The sequence below is a fragment of the Myotis nattereri genome (assembly GCF_964212035.1).
Source record: "Myotis nattereri genome assembly, chromosome: 6".
NCBI classification, from domain to species: Eukaryota; Metazoa; Chordata; class Mammalia; order Chiroptera; family Vespertilionidae; genus Myotis; species Myotis nattereri.
The window spans coordinates 36,813,879-36,831,531 of NC_138081.1; the positions used below are offsets into that span (position 1 = coordinate 36,813,879).

Below are 17,653 nucleotides of genomic sequence, written 5' to 3' on the forward strand. Positions count from 1 at the left end.
TTGATTCCTGGTCAGGGCACATGCCCGGGTTTCAGGCTCAATCTCCAGTGGGGGGCATGCAGGAGGCAGCCGTTCAATGGTTATCTCTCATTATTGATGTTTCTATCTCTCTCTCCCTCTCCCTTCCTCTCTGAAATATATATATGAGAGCTGAGGGAGGAAGACTTGGCTTTGGGATAGGGAGGAGGGTCATTAAAGGGATGCTCTGTGGAAGGGGAAACTTTAAGCTATTTGTTAGAAGATCAAACAAGGATTTTAATGTTTGGGTGTGGGGTTGGGAGATGGCGGGCAAGATGAGCTGAGACGCAACTTGACCAGCGCAATTGCAGCAGAGAACTTGTGTCTGGGAATCGTCAAGAAGAAAACAGGAGGCACATCTTGAGGAGTTGTAGAGAATCCTAAATGGCTCACATATGTGTTTGAACTTTATGCTCCAGGCAGTGAAGAGCCTAGGAGCCTGTGAACGTGGAGGGGTATGGAGGAAGCAGTGTTCCAGGGAGACTGATCTAGGGCCTGTGCAGGAGGATGGCAGCCTCGTGGTGGTGGATGTGGGAGTGGAGAGGATGGAAGAGAGAAGTACAGTATGAGACTTGGTGTACATTAGGTTTGGGAGGTGGGGAAAGGGAGGGAAAATTCAGAGACAAGCCTGGCAGAATTGCGGTGTTAGTAAAAAGAGGACTGGGGAGATGGTTACCCAGTTTTAAATGTGTTGAATTTGAGATGACAAGGTTATACAAGTAGAAATCTCCTGCAGGTATTAGAGGTGTTGAGCATGAGCTCCAGAGTGAGGTATGGATGGCAGTAGGAAGACAGAAGAACAGATCATTGATAATTTGGTCTTGACAAATCTCCACATTTAGGGCGCGGGAAAAGGAACCAAGAAGGGCACCGAGAGGATGGAGGAAGAGGGGTGTGCAGTGAAGGAGGTTGTTGGGGAGCCACTGAAGGCAAGAGAAGCTATAATATCAAGAAGGGAGTCATCAGTGGTATCTTCAGGAAGTTAGGGTGCCACTAATAATTTTGATAGTTTGGTTTTATTGATGGAAACTGGGTTCAACTGAACTTAAATCCTTGACTTCTCTTTCTCTTTTTTCAATACATTTTTATTGATTTCAGAGAGGAAGAGAGAGGGAGAAAGAGATAGAAACATCAATGATGAAAGAGAATCATTGACCAGCTGACTCCTGCACACCCCCCGCCCCCTCCACTGGGGATTGAGCCAGCAACCTGGGCATGTGCCCTGACCAGGAATCGAACCGTTTCCTCCTGGTTCATGGGTCGATGCTCAACCACTGAGCCATGCCAGCCAGCCTCCTTGGCTTCTCTTGTAACCTGTTTTTAAAATGTTGTGTTTTGATTATTAGGTGAAGGTAGCACGTTCTGATGGCAAGCAACTGACTCTTGAAGAAAGAATGAATAATATAACAATAATGGTGATACAGAGAAACTCTACAGAATACGGGAGAGGATGGAATAGTAGAAATCAGGAAATAGAAGCTTTCCAGGTCCTAAACTATTCTGTCCCCCAGAATGGAATCTTAAAGATTGGATTCCCAATCCTGGACAATTCCACTCAGCTACAATTAAAGGTACCATCTGTTTTCCATCATTATGATACTGCAGTAACATCATTAAAATTGTAACCTTGTGGTAAGGCATTCAATCTGCTGGAGGTCAAAGTGCACAGGAAGTGGACATGTTTCTATTTCTAAAAATGGGGGAAAGTGTTAAAAGTAATTTAATGACAGTCTCTCAAGGTTATACTGAATGCTTCCTCATTCATTCATTTTGGAAAGCACGGTAAAATATAGCAAACTGAAAATATGATGGAGAAGCGCCCCAAACTCCAACTCTAGGTTGATTCTCAATCACTTGAAATTGTGTTTTGGCAGGAGCCAAATATGATTTCTTGCTTGTAAATGAGCTCTGTGTTGTGGAGAAAAGGAAAGGAATCCTTTTTCATATCATTTTCCTTTCTCACAATGTTTCCCAATAATATACCTTTGTTTCTGAAATAAGTTAGGACTATGTTTTTATTCCTCTTAGATCACGATGATGAAGACACTCTTCTGTGTTTTACAGCTATCACTTTGTTTATAGTATAAGCTATGAAATGATAGTGTCTGGGGAATGTATTTTTCCTACATGGAAAAAAAAGTAAAAGTGTATTTGCTTTTCAGTAATTGTGCATCAGGGTAAATCTTTTCTCAAGGTGCTGCTAAAAATAAAATTTTATAGCTCCCTTTTCTTTTGTTATAGGCCTTTTTTCTTAATAGTATGAATAGCATGGCGGCTTATGGTGTATTTAAGTCTCCTAGTAAAACATACATCCAGCTAAAAACAAGAGATGAAAATATAAAGGTAATGCTTACAATCACTTGATAATTGTAATATAATTATACTCTTATGCCATTAATATGTACATATTAATGAAGATGTTTTTCTAGGTGGGATCACCGTTTGAGTTGGTGGTTAGAGGCAACAAGCAATTTAAGGAGTTCAACTACATGGTAATCTGTTATAGAATCTAAATTTCTGATCTATTATGGAATCATCTTAAATGGTGTCTACCTTATGTCTAGACTAAACATACTAGTTAAAAAAATATTTTTAATAATTTCAGAGAGGAAGGAAGAGGGGGAGAGAGAGATAGAAACATCAACGATGAGAGAAAATCATTGATCAGCTGCCTCCTGTACACCCCAAACTGGGGATTGAGCCCACAATCAGGCATGTGCCCTGACTGGGAATCAAACCGTGACCTTCTAGTTCATAGGTTGATGCTCAGCCACTGATCCACAATGGCCAGGCTAAACTTACTTATTTTTGAAATTCAGCCTCATACTTTTTAGCCCGTCTTTTTTATACTGTAATCACAATATAGCCTGTCTTCTTTCCTTGCCTATATTTGCATTTCCAACTTAAGATGGGTAATGAAATGTTGCATTACACTTAAAATTTAACTTTTAAAATTTAAATTTATATTAGGTATTCCCCATATCTTCATTGCAGAAAATTATAAAATATAAGAAAAACAAAAAAGGAAGTAAAATTGTTACCCTTAGCCTTGTAGTCTTGCTAATCCAGGTCTCCCAAAGATGCTCTGTATTCCTTCCATTCAAAAATAGACTTTTAAAAAATTTCTTAAAGATTATTTATTTATTTTAAATTATAGTTGGCATATACTATTATATTAGTTTCAAGTGTACAAAAAGTGATTAGACATCTATATGCCTTATGAAGTGATCACCCTGATAAGGCTAGCACCCATCTGACACCATACATAGTTATTACAATACTATTGACTATATTTTCTATGCTGCCCCATGACTATTTTTATACCTGGCAGTTTGTACTTCTTAACCCCTTCATCTTTTTGCCCATCCCCCATCCTCCTTCTATCTGGCAATCATCAGTTTGTTCTCTGTATCTATGAGTTTGTTTCTTTTTGTTTTGTTTGTTTTGCTCTTTAGATTCCACATATATATGGAATCATGTGGTGTTTTCTTTCTCTGTCTGACTTATTTCACTTAGCATAATGCCCTCTAAGACCATCCATGTTGTCGTAGATGGCAAGATTTCATTATTTTTTGGCTAATATCCATTGTATATAGCCACTACATCCTCTTTATCCATTGTCTATCAGTGAGCATGTAGGTTGCTTCCAGATCTTGGCTATTGTAAATAATGCAAAAAATAGAGTCTTGGTGAAACTACTACTGTTGCCTCAGTCAGTGTTGCTTTGTCTTATCCTTTCCTATTTCCCAACCTGCATGTACTCTCTGTGTTGGTCAGGGTGGCTTTCTGGCATTCAAATCGACTTTGAAGTTGGTTTAAGTTAAAAAATTTGTGTGTATAGTTAAAATCATGATAAACGTAGCTGTGGTTGAAATTCTCACTAGCTTTAACATAAAATGAAACTCAACTACTATGTTTTTCAGGTAATATCCAGGGGACAGTTGATGGCTGTGGGCAAGCAAAATTCAACAACCTTCTCTTTAATACCAGAAAATTCTTGGGCTCCAAAAGCCTGTGTCATGGTGTATTATATTGAAGATGATGGGGAAATTATAAATGATGCTCTAAAAATTCATATTCAGGTTGATTTTGAAAATAAGGTAAGGTTTCAGGTAATGATGTTTAAAATAAAACTTTATATTTCTGAAGTATAAGAAATGTAATATTTCTTTGGAAAAGTATCATTAAACCAAACTGGTTAGAAATTTATATTCATTTCTAGAACTATGCTTAAATCTCTTCATATTTAGTTACTACATGTGTAGTACTGCTGCTTTCTCTCCAGCACTGGCTGGGAGCTGAGTTGTGAGGGATGGAGAAAGGGAAGAGGAAAGATAGAGAGTGAAGGGTAATTTAGATTTATGCCACTGTGAGACGTTCCATCACTTGCAAACACTGTGGCAGTAAAGTTTTTTACTTTTTAAAATTCCTTTTCCTAGAGAAGGCTTACGTATGGTTTCAGAATGATCTCTGAGCCAAGGCAACCATGGAATTTTTGCTAGATTTTGAAGTGTTGCTCTGTTATTGGTAAATAATGCTTTAACCAGTGAAATCAATCCAGTTCTCTCCCTTTCTTAGGTAAACCTATTCTGGAGTAAACCTCGTGCTGAGCCATCTGAGAACGTCTCTCTGAGGGTCGCTGTGACACAGCCCCACTCGCTAGTGGGGATTGTAGCTGTTGACAAAAGTGTGTACCTGATGAACGCCTCAAATGATATTACAATGGAAAATGTGAGTTTAGCTGTGTCTCCTTCCAAAAATACATGTGAAAGAGAAACTATTGCAGGACTTCAGATATCTAAAAGAAATTGCATTAGTTCCTCTTCAGGTGAAGTTAATACCCAGGAAAGCTTCCAAATGAACTAGGATCTGCATTTCAGTCTTTATGTTGGGAAGAGGCTTATGTGGTCCATTGTCGTTGCTGTCTTACACGAGAAATGCCACCTGCAGTTTTCCCTCATTTTCTTTCTTTTTTTTTTTATTGCTTAAAGTATTACAAAGGGTATTACATATGTGTCCATTTTATCCCCCCGCCCTAGACAGTCCCCCTGCCTCCTCCATCCCCCAGTGTCCCATGTCCATTGGTTATGCTTATATGCATGCATACAAGTCCTTTAGTTGATCTCTTACCCCCCTACCTCCTGCCCCCCAACCCTCCCCGGCCTTCCCGCTGCAGTTTGACAATCTGTTTGAGGCAGCTCTGCCTCTGTATCTATTATTGTTCAAAAGTTTATAATGGTCTCTATTATCCATGAGTGAGTGAGATCATGTGGTATTTTTCCTTCATTGACTGGCTTATTTCACTTAGCATAATGCTCTCCAGTTCCATCCATGACATTGCAAATGGTAAGAGTTCCTTCCTTTTTAGAGCAGCATAGTATTCCATCGTGTAGATGTACCACAGTTTTCTAATCCATTCATCTACTGATGGGCACTTAGGCTGTTTCCAGATCTTAGCTATGGTGAATTGTGCTGCTATGAACATAGGGGTGCATATATCCTTTCTGATTGGTGTTTCTGGTTTCTTGGGATATATTCCTAGAAGTGGAATCACAGGGTCAAATGGGAGTTCCATTTTCAGTTTTTTGAGGAAACTCCATACTGTCTTCCATAGTGGCTGCACCAGTCTGCATTCCCACCAGCAGTGCACGAGTGTTCCTTTTTCTCCACATCCTCTCCAGCACTTGTCATTTGTTGATTTGTTGATGATAGCCAGTCTGACAGGTGTGAGATGGTACCTCATTGTTGTTTTGATTTGCATCTCTCGGATGATTAGTGACTTTGAGCATGTTTTCATATGTCTCTTGGCTTTCTGAATGTCCTCTTTTGAAAGGTGTCTATTTAGGTCCTTTGCCCATTTTTTGATTGGATTGTTTATCTTCCTTTTGTTAAGTTGTATGAGTTCCCTATACATTTTGGAGATTAGGCCCTTATCAGATATGACATTGGCAAATATGTTTTCCCACACAGTGGGTTTTCTCGTTGTTTTGTTGATGGTTTCTTTTGCTGTGCAGAAGCTTTTTATTTTGATGTAGTCCCATTTGTTCATTTTCTCTTTAGTTTCAAGTGCCCTAGGAGCTGTATCAGTGAAGAAATTGCTTCGGCATATGTCTGAGATTTTGTTGCCTTTGGATTCTTCTAGAATTTTTATGGTTTCCTGTCGTACATTTAAGTCCTTTATCCATTTTGAGTTTATTTTTGTGTATGGTGTAAGTTGGTGGTCTAGTTTCATTTTCTTGCATATATCTGTCCAATTTTCCCAACACCATTTATTGAAGAGACTATCTTGGCTCCATTGTATGTTCTTGCCTCCTTTGTCAAATATTAATTGAGCATATTGGTTCGGGCCGATTTCTGGACTCTCTATTCTATTCCATTGATCTATAGGCCTATTCTTGTGCCAGTACCAGGCATTTTTGAGAACAGTGGCTTTGTAATACAACATGATATCTGGTATTGAGATCCCACCTACTTTGGTCTTTTTCAGGATTGCTGTAGCTATTCGGGGTCTTTTTTTATTCCAGATGAATTTTTGGAGAGTTCGTTCTAGATCTCTGAAGTATGCCGTTGGTATTTTAATGGGAAGTGCGTTGAATTTATAGATTGCTTTGGGTAGTATGGACATTTTAATGATGTTGATTCTACCAATCCATGAACACGGTATGTTCTTCCATCTGTTTATGTCTTCCTCTATATCTTTTTTCAACGTCCTGTAGTTTTCTGAGTAGAGGTCTTTTACCTCTTTAGTTAAGTTTATTCCTAGGTAGCTTAATTTTTTTGGTGCGATGGTAAACGGGATTATTTTTATAATCTCTCTTTCTGAAAGTTCACTATTGGTGTATAGAAATGCCTCAGATTTCTTGGGGTTAATTTTGTATCCTGCTACATTGCCAAATTCATGTATTAAGTCTAGTAGCTTTTTGATGGAGTCTCTAGGGTTTTGTATGTATAATATCATGTCGTCTGCAAATAAGGACAGTTTTACTTTCTCTTTTCCAATTTGGATGCCTTTTATTTCTTCTTCTTGCCGAATTGCAATGGCTAACACTTCCAGTACTATGTTGAACAGGAGTGGTGAGAGGGGGCATCCCTGTCTTGTTTCTGTTCTTAGGGGAAATGGTGTTAGTTTTTGTCCATTGAGTATGATGTTGGCTGTGGGCCTGTCATATATGGCTTTTATTATGTTGAGGTATGATCCTTCTACTCCCACCTTGCTGAGAGTTTTTATCAAAAATGGGTGAATTTTGTCAAATGCTTTTTCTGCATCAATTGATATGACCATGTGGTTTTTTTCTTTCAATTTGTTTATGTGATGTATCACGTTTATTGATTTGCGGATATTGTACCATCCTTGCATCCCTGGGATAAATCCTACTTGGTCATGGTGTATCATCTTTCTGATGTACTGCTGGATCCGATTTGCTAAGATTTTGTTGAGGATTTTGGCATCTATGTTCATGAGGGATATTGGCCTGTAATTCTCTTTCATTGTGTTGTCTTTACCGGGTTTTGGTATTAGGGTGATGCTGGCTTCATAGAATGAGCTTGGAAGTGTTCCTTCCTCTTGAATTTTTTGTAGTAGTCTGAGGAGGATAGGTTTTAGTTCTTCCTTGAATGTTTGGTAAAACTCCCCTGTGAAGCCGTCTGGTCCTGGGATTTTGTTTGATGGAAGCTTTTTGATGACTGCTTCAATTTCTTCCATAGTTATTGGCCTGTTGAGATTTTTAGATTCTTCCTGATTGAGTTTTGGAATGTTGTATTTTTCTAGGAATTTGTCCATTTCCTCCAGGTTGTCTAGTTTGTTGGAGTAGAGCTGTCCATAGTATTTTTTAACAATCATTTGTATTTCTGTGGGGTCTGTTGTTATTTCGCCTCTATCGTTTCTGATTTTGTTTATTTGGGTCCTCTCTCTTTGCTTCTTGGTGAGTCTGGCTAGAGGTTTGTCAATCTTGTTTATCCTTTCAAAGAACCAGCTCTTGGTTTCATTGATTTTCTGTATTTTTTTTTTGGTCTCTATGTCATTTATTTCTGCTCTAATCTTTATTATTTCCTTCCTTCTGCTCACTCTGGGGTTTTCTTGTTGCTCTCTTTCTAATTCTTTGAGTTGTAGAGTTAGCTGATTTACTACCATTTTTTCTTGTTTTTTGAGATAGGCCTGTAGAGCTATAAACTTCCCTCTCAGGACTGCTTTCATTGTGTCCCATAGGTTTTGGATTGTTGTGTTTTCATTGTCATTAGTTTCCAGGATGTTTTTAATTTCTTCTTTGATTTCATTGGTAACCCAATCAATATTTAATAGCATGCTATTCAGCTTCCAGGTGTTTGAGTATTTTGGGTTGTTTTTATTGTAGTTTATTTCTAATATTATGCCATCGTGGTCTGCGAAGACGCTTTTTATGATTTCAATCTTCTCGAATTTGGGGATACTTTGCTTGTGACCCAATATATGGTCTATTTTTGAATATGTGTCATGAGCACTTGAGTAGAATGTATATTCCCTGGCTTTGGGGTGAAGTGTTCTGAAGATGTCTATTAAGTCTATCTGATCTAGTGAGTCATTTAGGATTGCTGTATCTTTGCTGATTGTTTGTCTAGAGGACTTATCCAGTGCTGTCAGTGGTGTATTAAAGTCCCCTACTATGATTGTATTGTTGTTGAGCTCTCCTTTGATATCTTCCAAGAGTTTTTTTATGAATTTGGGTGCTCCTGCATTGGGTGCATATATGTTTACCAGGGTTATATCTTCTTGTTGAATTGACCCCTTTAGTATTATGAAGTGGCCTTCCTTATCTCTTGTTATGGCCTTCACTTTGAGGTCTATTTTGTCCGATATAAGTATTGCTACCCCAGCTTTCTTTTCCTTTCCATTTGCCTGAAAGATATTTTTCCATCCTTTCACTTTCAGTCTGTGTGAGTCCCTTCTAATGAGGTGGGTTTCTTGTAGACAGCAGATGTATGGGTCATGTTATTTTATCCATTCAGCCACTCGATGTCTTTTGTTTGGAGCATTTAGGCCGTTTACGTTTAAAGTTATTATTGAAAGGTACTTGTTTGTAGCCATTTCTTTTTTTTGTGTGGCTGTTTTCTTTCTGAGCTTTTTATTATTTTTATACAAGTCCCTTTAGCATTCCTTGCATTGCTGGCTTGGTGTTGATAAACTCCCTTAGCCTTTTTTTGTCTGTGAAGCTTCTTATTTCCCCTTCAAGTTTGAATGATAGCCTTGCTGGATAGAGTATTCTTGGATTCAGTCCTTTGCTTTGCATCACTTTGTAAATTTCTGTCCATTCTTTTCTGGCCTGATGTGTTTCTGTTGAGAAATCATTTGACAATCTAATGGGAGATCCCTTGTATGTAACTTTCCGTCTCTCTCTTGCAGCCTGTAAGATTCTCTCTTTGTCCTGAACATTTGCCATGGTAATTATGATGTGTCTTGGTGTGGGTCTTTTCGGGTTCACCTTGTTTGGGACTCTCTGGGCTTGTGTGACTTTTTTCTTCCCCACCTCAGGGAAGTTTTCTGATATTATTTCTTCTAATAGGTTTTCTAATCCTTGTTCATCCTTCTGTTGTTCTGGTACCCCTATTATTCGTATGTTGTTTCGTTTCATGTTGTCCCAAAGCTCCCTTAGGCTCTCCTCCTGTCTTTTAATTTTTTTCTCCAATTGCAGTACATTTTGGGTGTGTTTTGCTTCCTTGTCTTCTAATTCACTAATTCGGTCCTCCGCTTCTCCTAGTCTACTGTTGATACTTTCAATGGAGTTTTTCATTGCAGCTATATCACTCTTCATTTCTTCTTGGGTCTTACTTAAGTTGTTGATTTTTTCATCTGTTTCTTCTAACTTCTTCCATATGTTATCGATTTTTTCATCTGTTTCTTCTTGCTTCTTGCAGAGGTTGTCGATTTTTTCTTCCATCCAGTTTATGCACTCTAGGACCCTTATTCTGAATTCTTTTTCTGTCATGTTGCATGCCTCTGTATTACTTAGCTGCTTTTCTGGAGAGTCCTCCTTCTCTTTCCTTTGGGGGTTTCTTTGTCTACCCATGTTTGAACTCACTGACATATCTAGACGTTGAGTTGTTCAGTGGTTGCTCCCTTGGTGGCAGTGACTCCTTGGTCTGTGGTTGCTCTTCAGGTGGTTGCGGTAGCAGCTGCTCTTCAGTTGGCAGCAGCTCCTCTGGTGGGTGCTGTTCACAGCTGAGGTGGCTCTTCTGGATGGTGGGGCGAGGTTTCACGTACAGCTGCTGTTCCTCAGCAGAGGGTGTGGTGCTCTGGAGGTTGCTGTAGCTTTGATCTGCTGCGTTGATTTAAAGGCACAAAATACAACACAACAAGGCACCACGTACCAGGCAGTATACACAAATATATTCACGATATTAATAACCCCAAATAAAGGTGACCACCCGAATTAAGAGAATTAGGGGATAAGGAGGAAGGAAGGGAAAAAGATAAAAGAGAAAAAAGAAAAGAAAAGTAGGGACCAAAAAAAGGAGTACAAAAATGAAATTGGGAAAAAGGAGGGGGAAAATAAAAGTGAGAAAAGAAAAGAAAAGAAAAGAAAGAGAAAAAAGAAAAAAAAGAAAAAAAAAAGAGGGAAAAGAGAGAATGAAGTGGAAGAGGGGAAGAGACTTTTAATATGAGGAGAATACTCCTATAGAACAGCCATTAATACCAACAGATTCCAGCAACAGCTCCCTGGAGATGAATGCAAACTAGAAACAACCAATAATATAACGATGAAAATAGAATGGAGAACACTAATCCCAAAATAAAATTAAGAGAAAATAAAATGGCACTTTAAAAAATGGTAAAATGGTAGCAGTAATAATACTGGTTAAAAATAAGAAGGTAGTAATTAAAAGGGTAAAATCAGGTGATGGAAAAAGAAGAAAAAAAAAGAAAAGAAAAAAAAGAAGAAGAAGAAAAAAAATTGGTTTCTTAGTTAAAAGGTGAAAAAAGAAAAAAAAAAATTGCAGTAGTGAAGGTCCTTCGGTTCTTCTATTCTTCAGTGTGGCTCGCCTTAGACCTGCCAGGTATTCAGGAGAGTGTTGGGTTTCCCTGCGATACACAGTTCCTCTGTGTTGTAAACCGCAGTCCTTATTCTAAAGCAGGCCGCATTTTTTTCCAGACTGCCTTATTTTGTGTTTAGCAAAGAGTCAGTTTGTGGGTCAGCCTCTGGGTGGCAGTGTTCTGGGGTTGGCCTCTGAGGGCTATAGGGCCTCTCTGTCCAGTGGAAGCTCACTGCCCAGAGCTGGCTGCGTAATAGTTAGTTACTGGCGCTGTGTTGTTGCTGGGATTGAAAATCCCTCTATAGGCCAGACCCTGTTAACTCCCAGGGACTGATCAGGTTATTTTAATCCTTGATCTCCTACAGGGTGGAATCTGGGTGTGGCTGCGCTCCTTGCCTGGGGGCTGGGGGGAGGAGTCTCACTCTCCGGAGAGAATGGCTGCCCCAGTCCTGGGCTCAGGGGTGTCTCAGCACTCAATTCGCTGCCACCTCTCCCGGCCCCCCTTCTCTCCTCAGTCTCTCCCCAGATTCCACTCCTCCGCACACTCTCCCTCTCTTCAGCACAGGTGAGTGTCTGTATCTGAAATGTCCCATGAACAGGATTCAGTGAAAACAAACAAACAAACAAGCGCCGGCGGCGGATATGGGGAAGGCTTGGTTTCTGTAAGCTCCTTCTCTTACTGGGACTGCATGGTCTGGTCAGCTCTTCAGGCTGCCCCCTTTAGGCTCAGTCCTCTGTGATCACAGAACCCAGCTCTCAATTCCCCAGGCGGCGCCAGGAATCCCGTGGTTCTCCTTTCCCCCCCCGTCAGGGGCTGTGCCTGTCCCAAGGGACGCGGCTGTCTGCCACGCGGTCTCCCTCCGACTCTCTGGGCTCAGAGGTCTGGCAAACTTTCCTGCCCAAAACCCTGGGTTTTTTTTACCTTTCCAGGGGAGTTCTGCTCTTCCCGGCTGCAAACCGTCTCACCAGCTGCACAATTTCGCCAATTTGGGGTGGATGCTATTAGTTTCAGCTGCTCACTCCATTTGCTCCAGGACAGGACCTGGGAGGCGTCTGCCTATATCGCCGCCATCTTCCCTTCTCAGCATTATGCTGTAATAGCAACACTAGTGTTGGGGTCCAGCCCCAGCAGGTCCAGGGGTTCCCAACGGTGTGGATGGAGTCGGTGAAGAAGGAAGGACACGGAGGCAGCATTCAGTTGATCATCATAGTTCAAACATCATTTTCATACTATATTTTAATTTAAGACTCTTGAGGCAGTACTGGGAAATTGACTTGCCCAATTCTGGGTGACATCGGACCAGAGAGCTTTTGATAGTTTTGAAATACCTTCTATTTGGCTACACATATGGTTAGAAACAATTACAGTCCACATTGAATCAGAAATTTGCAGTGTATTGAGGGAGTGAAATCATGTGAAACTTCAGAAAATTTACAAAGCAAGAAGTATGTGAATATCTAGTGTTACACAAGCGAATACCCTATTTATTAGTCCTTTCAGTTTTGTTTGTAAGTTCTTGATTTATCCTTGTGTACCAGTGCCAGTTGAAATCTAGACTGTATAACTTATGCCTGTTAGTTGATTATGTACAGTGATTAACAATGGCAGGAAGAAAGATATATATGCTTATACTAATTTGGTCATCTTATTGTAAAATTAATACTCTTGAGGAAAATTATACTTTTTTTCGGTCTATACAGCTAATTTTTTTCAATCCTTTAAAAAACAAACACAACTCATTTATAGCCCATTGGTCATATTTTTCTCTTGCCTTTTCTAAAATTCACATTATTCTAAAAAGTATATAGCATCTTGCAATTGATTTAACTGAATGTAGTAATAGCTATCATTTTACAACTTTATAAACATCTTAAATATTTTTATTTTTTCATCCCTATATGTGCGCGCATGCGCGCACACACGCAAACACACACACTTTTATCTGGTGCTCATGCTCTCTGTGTTTCCTGTCTCTACCACTGTCTCTCTATCTCTTTTTATATTTACATTAAATATTGCCATAACTAAAATTGCTACTTCAGCTTTCTTTAGGTTTATACCTGCCTGGTGTGTTTTCCCATCATTTAACTAATTAATTAATTAATTAATTTTTAAATGTATTTTTATTGATTTCAGAGAGGAAGGGAGAGGGAGAAAGAGATAGAAACATCAATGATAAGAAAGAACTATTGATCAGCTGCCTCCTGCTTGCTCCCTATTGGGGATCGAGTCCACAACCCAAGCATGTGCCCTTGAATAGAATCAGTCCACAAGCTGACGCTCTATTCACTGAGCCAAACCAGCTAGGGCCCTATCATTTTATTTTAAACTTTTGTGAGTTTTGATTTTAAGTATATTGTACAGCTAGCACTTAACTATAACTTGCACTTGTTTTTTTTAAATATAATCTGATAGTCAATATCTTTTAACTAGAGGCCTGGTGCACGAATTCGTGCATGGGTGGGGTCCTTCGGGGTGGCCTGTGGGATTGGGCCAAAAGTGGCTCTCCGACATACCCTGAGGGGTCCCGGATTATGAGAAGGCGCAGGCCAGGCTGAGGGACCCCACCAGTGCATGACTGGGGCCGGGGAGGGACTACAGGAGGGCTCTAGAGTGTGTCTGGCCCCGTCTTACCCAGTCCTGATGGGGACTGGCTGGAGAGGGACACAAAAGGTTGGCCAGCTGGGGAGGGATTGTGGGAAGGACTGCAGGGGGCTCCAGGGCATGTCTGGCCCATCTCCCTTAGTCCTGATCAGCCGGATCCCAGCAGTAAGCTAACCTACTGGTCGGAGCGTCTGCCCCCTCGTGGTCAGTGCACATCATAGCAACTGTTCAACCAGTTGACTGTCTACCCCCTGGTGGACAGTGCATGTCATAACGAGCGGTTGAGTGGTCTTAGCATATCATTAGCATATTACACTTTGATTGGTTGAACAGTTGACCGATCACTGGATGACTGGACACTTAGCATATTAGGCTTTTATTATATAGGATAAGCTTATTTAACCCACTTACACATATGGTATTTCTTGTTCTAATTAGAAAATTTCTGCTTTTTTATTTTATTTGTAAATTTAATTTTTTAAAATAATTCTTTATTGTTGAAAGTATTACATATGTCTCCTCCCCCCATTTTCCTCCAGCCTGCCTCCTCCCCTCCTCCCCTACCTTAGGATCTCAGTGCCCTATTGTCTGTGTCCATGGGCCATGCATATATGCATACAAGGTCCTTGGTTGATTACCTTCCTCCCCCCCACCCTCCCCCCTCATTTGCAACTATAGTTGTTATTTTATATTTTAAAATTTATACTACTCTTTTTTGTTTCTGTTTTCTTCTTTTCATGGGATAGATCAAATTTTGTTCTGCTGATTTTGCAAGTTATACATTCTATTTTTATTCCTATGATAGATGCCCTTAACTCACGAACTATACTCATATTAATATCCTTACTGATTTCTTAAGATTATCAACATTTGTGTCTTCACCTAACAAGACAATCATTTTAGTGCACTCTCATAATATTCTTGTACATTCTTTTTGTCTTTCCTCATTAGATTTTAACTTCCCCACTTCTGCCCAGATCATGTTGGTATTGTATATAATTTTAGTTCTGTGTTATTATTGATTGCTTTTTAAATTTTTTAGTTCTGGGAACTGACACCAATTATTTCTTCATATATTTCCTCTTCTCCATTTTAATTTTTCTCTTTTCCGGGACTTTCATTATTTAGAGATTGCCACTTCTATTCCTTCACATCTCTTAGCTTTTTCTTTTTACGTTTTTCATCTCTTTGTCTTTTCTGTATTTCTTTGGGAGAATTCCTCATTTGACTTTCCAGCTCACTGATCATTCATCACCTGTCTCCTACTTTGATCTCTTACATTGGGTTTATTATGTCAACTATTACATTTTTAATATCTATTATTTTCCTTTGGCTATCTTTTGTTCTTGTTTTTTATTGATAATATTTTCCTTGTCTCGTTATTATTTACTGGGTTTATTTTAAATCTTGAGCTGGCTTTTCCAGTGTTCTGCTTCATGTGCTGTGTTGTTAAGTTGGATGTCTTTTATGGAAGTTATACTCTTTGAATGGCTAGTTGATTTGGCAACTACTCTGATAAGTCTGTTGAGGAATAGTAAGTGTAAGAGATCCTTCAGGAATAATTTGCAGACACCATCCTTTCCTTCGTTAGCCTTTGCTGCAGCTTGGCAATGTCTTTTTATTGAGTCAGTGAGGAAAGAGGGACATCTATATGAGTTAGATGCTGTTTCCTAGGAAATTGCATCAGTTCACGCCTGTGTGTCAGCAGAAGGTGATCTTGCATGCCTTTGTGTTCTGTGGCACTGAAACCTTTTCCTCTCCATTATGTCTGGCTCTGTCTCCAATGTCTGTATTGGGCTAATAACTCTATTTGCCAGCTTGTTGAGGTAATATGACATTTTGTTTTCTCATTTGGTTTTTGTCTTCTTGGTGCCTAGTCTAGCACCCTGTTTGTTTACCATGGATGCGATAGTGGTTGTTGTTAGCATAGCAGAAACATTGGTTATGGGTGTTTAACTTTAAACTTGGTTTGGTTTTTTGAACTTCTACTTATAATCTTTTATGATTTTTATTCCTGCCTTTGTGTTAATTTGTCTGGTTAATGCTAATGTAAGCAAGGGAGATGTATCAAAATAGTTACTAAAAGGGTATATAATATTTTAACTCTTTTATTGTAGTAATATATATATATGTATATATATAATAAAAGTACAATTTTTAAAAGTACAGTTCATTCATTCATTTACATTCATAATGCTGTACAACTACCACCAGTATTTTTCCAAAACATTTCATCACTCCAAACAGAGACTCTGTAACCACTGAGGAATAATTCCCCATTCCTCCCTTCCTCCAGCCCTTGGAAACCTCTAATTACTTCCGTCTTTATGAATTTGCCTATTTCAGCTATTTCATATAAGTGGCATCTATATATATAAAAGGCCAATATGCTAAGTGTCCCTCCACCCATTGAGTGGTCACTATGATGCTCACTGACCACTACGGGGCAGATACTCAATGCAGGAGCTGCAGTTACGGGCACTCGCCATTTATAGAGAAATGGCAGCATGGACTTGGCGCCAACAAAGCAGCACTCAGCTTCCCCCAAATGGGACACAGTCCCCACCACCACTCTGGAGCAACAGCCCACCAAATCGCAGCTGACACTGCCATGGCGCAAAATGTGGCCCACAGCCCAGCCCAGCCTGGAAACGGTGTCTGTGGGTGCCGGATAATGAAGTCACATAGCAACGCCCGGCTTCCTCTCCCTAGCGACGGGCCATTTAACAATAAACGGCACCGGGGACCTGGAGCCCACAAAGCAACACTTGGCTTCCCCCAAGTGGAACACAGGCCCCGCCACCATCCCAGAACGACAACCCACTAAATTGCAGCCTAAGCTGCTGAGACCCTATGGTGCAAAATGCACCCCACAGCCCAGCCCATCCTGAAATGGTGGCTATGGGTGCCGGGTAATGACGTCTCATAACAACACCCGGCTTCCTCTCCCTAGTGACTAGCCTCCTTGGAGTTTCTTCAGCCCAGGAACAAGACTTGCTTTATAGCCAGGTGCAAACATTTTACACTGTAACCAAATGTCTGTGAAGCATTTTCTTGTGCCTCATCTCATTTGATCCTCACAGAAGTCCTGGAGTAGGGGTAGAGACTCGTGGGAATCCTATTTTCTTTTCATTAGCCAGAGAATGGAGATTTAGAAAGTTTAGAAACTTGACCCAACTGAAAAGAAGTAAGAAATAGTGGACCTTGAAAATGACTTCAGGTTTTCTCACTGTGCAGAATATAGTCAAACATTGCTACAGTTAAATATTTTACACTTTGTTCTCCATGCATGATCTACAATAATAATCTGCTTCGTGTTGATATTTACTGCTGTGTTGCTGGCAATTACCTGAAAGAGATGTTGGGGTGCTTCACTGGGCTGGAAAAGTTTAGCTAAATCAGAAATCAAGTTTAATTAAGCAAGTTTATATCTATCTATCTATCTATCTATCTATCTATCTATCATCTATCACTAAGTTGACTTGCACATGCGAGGTCTTGCTGGCTCCAATCGCATGCATGTGTTTTGATCTGTCATTGTCAATTGTGAATTTGGTTGACATGTCTATTATTGAGAAAGGGTGAATAGCGATATTAAAATATTTCTTCTAATTAATTTCCTTTCAATGTGCACAAATTCGTGTACCGGGCCACTTAGTCATTTAATATTTGTCCTTTTCAGTCTACCTTATTTCACTTAACATAATGTCTTCAAGGTTCCTCCATATTGTAGCTTGTATCAAAACTGTGTTTTGTCGGCTGAATAATATTCTGTTGTATGCATATAACACATCTTGTTCATGTATTCTTCTGTTGATGGATGCTTAGGTTGTTTGTACCTTTTGGCTATTGTAACTAAATGCTGCAGTGAACATTGGCATACAAGGATCTCTTTGAATCTCTGTTTTCAGTTCTTTTGGGTATATACATAGGAGTGTAATTGCCAGGCCATAGTCTAATTCTGTGTTTAACTATTTTAGAAACTGCCAATTTTACTCACTCTTGCTAGCAATGAATACTGCTCTT

General features: G+C 39.7%; 1 protein-coding gene across 1 annotated transcript in view; it reads left to right on the forward strand.

The window, feature by feature from the left end:
* Positions 1-17,653, forward strand: part of CD109 (CD109 molecule) — a 122,314-nt gene that overhangs the window by 64,839 nt on the left and 39,822 nt on the right. The window contains exons 11-15 of the mRNA XM_081094514.1: positions 1,365-1,589; positions 2,260-2,361; positions 2,448-2,510; positions 3,942-4,118; positions 4,597-4,749. Of these exons, the coding sequence (XP_080950640.1) occupies positions 1,365-1,589; positions 2,260-2,361; positions 2,448-2,510; positions 3,942-4,118; positions 4,597-4,749 (720 nt within the window). The remainder of the gene's footprint in view (positions 1-1,364; positions 1,590-2,259; positions 2,362-2,447; positions 2,511-3,941; positions 4,119-4,596; positions 4,750-17,653) is intronic.